The sequence below is a fragment of the Olea europaea genome, chromosome 1 (assembly GCF_002742605.1).
Source record: "Olea europaea var. sylvestris chromosome 1, O_europaea_v1, whole genome shotgun sequence".
Classification (NCBI taxonomy): Eukaryota; Viridiplantae; Streptophyta; class Magnoliopsida; order Lamiales; family Oleaceae; genus Olea; species Olea europaea.
In genome coordinates this window covers 11,298,323-11,304,159 of record NC_036237.1, presented here as the reverse complement: position 1 = coordinate 11,304,159, position 5,837 = coordinate 11,298,323, and the positions used below count along the sequence as shown (strand labels likewise).

At 31.6% G+C, this 5,837-nt stretch overlaps 1 protein-coding gene across 1 annotated transcript; it reads right to left on the bottom strand.

Annotated features, from left to right (window-relative positions):
- Window positions 1-841: 841 nt before the first annotated feature.
- Window positions 842-1,356, bottom strand: LOC111404356 (L-lactate dehydrogenase B-like). The gene is made up of 2 exons (XM_023033175.1): window positions 1,161-1,356; window positions 842-1,104 (listed from the first exon to the last, which is right to left on the bottom strand). Exons 1-2 carry the CDS (start codon window positions 1,354-1,356, stop codon window positions 842-844), a joined length of 459 nt encoding a protein of 152 aa, XP_022888943.1.
- Between the last annotated feature and the right edge of the window lie 4,481 nt (window positions 1,357-5,837).

The following is a 5,837-nucleotide window of genomic DNA, read 5'->3' as shown; positions in this document are numbered from 1 at the left end:
TAATGAAGAATGATACCTTGTTGGCTGAGGAGACGCTATGTTGCTCGATATCCGACGCCATCTTGGAAAATTTACAGGAATTTTCTGGAATAATTTTGGGGATGACGCTAGACTGTTAGGTGAGGAGGTCGAAGAGTGAACGTGAGAAGAATAGACATAAAAGAATTCACCAATAGTACCCAATAGATAATAATGGACACGGTGCTTAATAAAAAGTAATTTTGTTAAAAAAATAATTATACATTCTTTAAAAATGTATTTTTCACTAAAGTTCTGTTTCTTAGAGATTAAAATTTACATGAATTTGCTGGAATTGGTTTTAAAATAATAATAATAATATTCTTGATCAGGAAACTTCAATATTTCTAATTGGAACAACTTTGGGGAAGATGTTAGACTGTTAGGTGGCGATGTCGAGGAGTGAACGTGGAAGAATAGACATCATTTACCCCTCTTTGTCTCATTAGTAGAAATTGATTTTATTTTTATTTTTTTAATTTAGGGAAAATTGCTGCAGAACCTTCCATTGAAATATTAGCACACTTTTCCCAAATCTTTGATTTGTTGTAGCCATCACCCATAACATTTTCAAATGTTACAAGTGAAACCTTTTAGACGGTTTCCATTCACAATTTTATTAGTTGACCAAAAATTTAATTTTGACCACATTTTTAATATTTTAAAAAGAGGTAAAAAAGTAAATTTTCATTTATCACATTATATAATAATTAAATTAAAAAATGATAAATAAAAAAATACAACCCCTATCTTCTTCCTCTCACCCCACTCCCAATTCAAATTCAAAATCCACACTACCACCGCCACAATCAAGAGTATATAGTCAGGGAGAGCATTTAATCAACGGAGGCACAATGTTTCTAAACAAAGTCAAGCTTCTCTCAAGAAGATTCAGCTTGGTCTCGTCGGGATTCTGCTGAACACTGACTGTGATGATATAGAGGTCGGATCCAGAAGTTATGGAGTGGTCAAGGGAAGCTTGAATTTTTGGGAGTGGGAGGAAGGCAGCGGCGTGCTGGAGGTCAAGCATTTCATCGTGGAGCTTTTTGGGTTTGGCATCAACAAGGATGAGCTCATCAGTGAGGTCTTGAGTGAGTATATAGAAAGGGAGATTCAGATTTATACAAATAGAAGAACTGTACGTATAAATCTAGGCTTAGGCCCTTTGTAGAGTGATACAGAGGTGGCGGTGGTTAAATTCAGCCTATTTTTACATGTGCATTTATGCAAAATTAGTTGTGAATACTCGTGGAAGTTAGAGCATGGAATGGATTTATGGGTGAATGAAGAAGATGGAAAGCTTGAAACAGCAATGGATCCTTCGGCCGTCACTACCATTTCTATGAACTTTGATTTTATAAAAAATTAGAGCTCAATCAAGCATTTCTTTTATTGGTAGAATAAAAAATTTACGTCTTAACAGAAATGAAACTTTATTGTACACACACTGGTTGAGGCATGGTTGCCACTGATTTCTCAGTTGAAGTATCAACAATTTTTTGAGTTTATATAAAGGGAAATATGATTTATTCATTCTTGGGCTATAGGCAAACTTAAGCACAAGCCTATTTGTGCCTTTTTAGAGTGATATGGAGGTGAAGGTGACGGTGGCGATGGCGATGTTGATTTTGGATTTGAGTTGTGGGGTGGGGTGAAGAAGACAGGGGTTTTGTTTTTTTATCTCTCATTTTTTAATTTAATTATTATATAATGTGATAAATGAAAATTTACTCTTTTACCTCTTTTTAAAATATTAAAAATGTGGTCAAAGTTAATTTTTTTGTCAACTAATGAAATTGTGGATAGAAACCATCCAAAAGGACTTCACCTGCAACGTCTAGAAATGTTAGGGGTGACAGTTGCAATAAATCAAAGGTTTGGAATAATTCTGCTAATGTTTCAAAGTTTTGGAGCTTCTGTTGTAATTTTCCCTTAAATTTATTAACAATTATATATGAATAAAATAATTTTGTTGAAAAATAAGTATACATTCTTTAAAAAATGTAAATTAAAGTCCACAATTATTTTTATTTTTATTTTACAATATTTTAAAAAATCAATCCAAACATCGACTCGAAAAAGGAAAAGGGTCAAACGGTCAAACCGAAATTGAGCCAAGATCGAACCATATATCAAAATTAAATAAATAAATACTCCAACAAACTATAACAACAACATTTTTTAAATTTTAGTATTACTGCAAAGTAAATATAAATCAATATTTGTCAATTAGATTTATTATCCTATAATCTATTTTAAAACATCAAAAACTAACAATTAATATGTTTAAAATAATTTTCTTTGTTCAAATTGAGATTATTTATGCTTTGGGGCCAAAAATTTGTTTAATAGAAAGAAGCAAGTGAACAATTATTAAATATAAAAATTGCAAAAAGTTACACAACTTATCCCACTTCGCAAGTTGAGGAAAACTTTATATGAATCTTTTCTTTTGAAAACAACACTTGGATTGGAAGGAAGGTAAAATTAGGCTTGCCAACGCTTCAGCCCATTTATCAAGGTAAAAAAAAAATTTCAGAAAAAACCCTTGTTAACCGCTAAAAATCGTGACTAATTTTTCGATTTTTCGGTTAAAATGGCCAATTCAACAGGTTAGTTACCGATTTTTTCATTTTCGGTTAATATATTAGGACCAAATCAAATTTGAGATTGATTCCTGGGTCTTCTAGATGAAAAAACCGGTCCAATCCGATTTTCAAAACAATGCTATTTTATGGTATCCATGATATTTCAATTACACATTTCATCAATATTTATTAAAATCTAATTTAATTCCCACCAAATAGGAACTAAATCTACCCTCAAAATTAGGACTTAACAGTATTGCAATTAATGATTTTGACTATAATTTTGTAGGTGTGTTACATGTACATAATGATTTATATAATAGTTTACATATACACAATATAGTGAAATATGATTGTGTCGGGATTTTTTCAACCACTAGTGGGGTGAACGTGTGTTGCACGTTAGTTGATTAATAAATGTTAGAAATAAGTATTTGTAAATTTTTGAGAAATTCATTTGCAAATATGAAAAACATTTCGAAGTTGGTTTTAAAAAAAAAGAAAAAAAAAAAGAACATCTTGTTTATAAAGAATAAAGTATTGAGAGAAGAACTAACGATATCAACAAACAAACAATTGGTTAACACATATTAAGAAGCAATACATTAAATTCATTATATATATATATATATATAGCTTATACAAAGTTTGTTGTTTTTTTACCTATTTGACATCTTCTTGAAGTTCTTATTTTTTACCGTTGTAATGTATTCATGGCTTTGACACAAAGCATGCAGATAGACTTGTCAATAGCATTCATTGAAATAGCTTTCAGTTACAGCATAACTCATTTTCAATAATATAAATAAGAGCATGAGATGTTACTCTCATACTTACAATAAAGGAAATCAAAATCAAGCATCCGCTAAATAGATAGTTGCTTGTGATTGTAAAATAATGCCTGTGTAGTTCATCAAAAAAATTGACCAATTGCCATAATATTTAGTGGCAGATGCACCTGGATAAGAACTTTAAATGAGCACATATAAACTCTTACAAAAATTAAAAAGAAAAGAAAGCTCAAATAAAATGAACACACAATAATAGAACAAAAAATAAACACATCAAGGAGGGGATGTAGACTATAAATATTCCACCACCACTAATTTATTACTACCCCCAAGCACCAAACAAGAATAACCCACAAATCAAATCAAGAAAACAAAGCTAAGCACAAATGAATACGCATAAATAGAGCAAAAATAGGCATTAAAGATGTGAAGTTTAAACATTTCACCACCATTTAGTGATTCCGGAACCTCAACGCAGCCACGAGTTTCCTGAAACAATTGGAAGCAAATTTGGTACACAACTATGTATCCAGGGGGGGAAAAGAAGATGTCATAATAATTGCATAAATGCAAAAGTTAAAGGTTTTCGCGTTAGACTTACTGCACTCTTCATAAAGATAATTACAATTATTTGTTACAAACAAATAAACCAAGAAACAAAATTATTAAAGCAAAATTAAATGAAATTGATGCTTTACAAAAATACAAATATAGTGTTAGAAATTTTATTCTACATTATATTAATTATGGAAGAAGAAAACTATAATAATGAACAAATTGAACAAACTGATGAGATCTGAGATCTGTAAGCAGATTGAATTACAAGGAAATTTCTCAAAAGAAATTATGATTTCAAATAAAAAACTTGCTCAAATTTGCAAGACCAAACTTGCAATTGAACCAAAAGAAATCTTTTCTCAAATAGGTTTCTTAGAAAAAATTCTCTTTTTGTTCAAGTTTTTTTAAGTTTTTCCTTCGCTCTTCGATAGAATCCCTTTGATGCTCCAAATCATCAATATCACTGACAATGACTGTGTAAATCATAATACAGAATTGTTAATCAAGCTATTGGCATTAAATCAAGAATCAATACGATGCAACTTAAATTGAATAGATACTAATCCAAGCGCATCCTTTAGCATATGTTCTTCCTTTTGCTCCTCTTTCAACTCTTTCTGCAACAAACCTAGTTTTTCATCAGCAGCAGTTTCGGATTTGGCAGCAGTCGCTTTCTGCTTGCATGTATCAATTTTCTTCTTGTACTCTAACATACATAAGTAGAAGGAAAAAGATCAACATATAATAATCTGTAATGCAGATCATACACGCATATGGATAATCTTTTGTGTGTATTCTCTATGCTTCCTACAGTTCATACTGCATAATAAGCATAGAAAAAGAAAATGAAGTAAGAAAAGCATCGACTCACAATGCAAAGCATTTTGGTAAAACCAGCAGCAAAGGAAACACCCATATACGTACATCATCATCTTCCATTGCATCCGAGTTGATGTCATCATCAGCGTCATCGCCTCCTGCATCATTGGCATCATCATCACCATCCTGAGCCTGTAGAAGAAGCCCTCAAATTTGGATCATAACTTAAAAAGACACATTAAAAATAGTTTTAAAAGCATGAATGCTTACATCTGAATCAACTGGGTCATCCGTTGGTTCCTGAACTAAATAAAAAATATTTAGATACATAAAAGGTATAGAAATTCGTTTTTACGAAAATAATAGCTTCTTCAGAGATTTTGTTATCAGTCATCAAAATATTACCCTGTTATGGCTTTATCACGATCTATCATGTGAATAAACAACAACATATAGATCAAATGCGGAAACTGAAGATCATAAACTAACCTCCAGCCATTGTCGTTTGAACTGCAGAATTTCGAATTGTGTTTGGTGCTTCCAAGCCTTCAAGACCTCTCTGCGATGGTGTAGTTTCATGAAAGTCTCGGCTTGGGGACCAATACCACTTTATTCCCTTTATATACTTCTTCCCGTCAAAGAAGTTACGAAACGTGAATGGTTACCACAAAGTAGGGAAGATGGACAGTTATGAGAAGGTGAATAACTTCCAATAAAAGAGGAAGATGATTGGACCATTTAAAAATACCAAAGGTTTACATTCTATCACTTGGTCCATACATTTCACTCGATATGATATCGAAAACCCATCAATTCTCACTTTCAAGAAACAAAAATGCATGAATCATGGCGACAGGTCCTCTAAAAGCGAGTATTATCTTCCATGTATTACAATGCATTATGTCTCTCAATCCCATATAGCTTAATGAATAAACCCTATGTTTATTCAAGGTCCAAACTTTAATGATGTTTCTCAAAATAAATGAATGAATAAACAATTGTGCACAAAACCATATGAGAAAACATCAAACTGAATAAGAGTTTCATTGAAACAATAAATGTA

What these genes read in the sequence shown, in the direction of transcription:
- LOC111404356 (XM_023033175.1), bottom strand. Translation starts at nt 1,356, where the DNA reads ATGGTAGTGACGGCCGAAGGATCCATTGCTGTTTCAAGCTTTCCATCT. An exon ending in GCCTAAGCCTAGATTTATAC is followed by an intron (nt 1,105 to 1,160) that starts GTACAGTTCTTC and finishes TACTCACTCAAG; the next exon opens with ACCTCACTGATGAGCTCATC.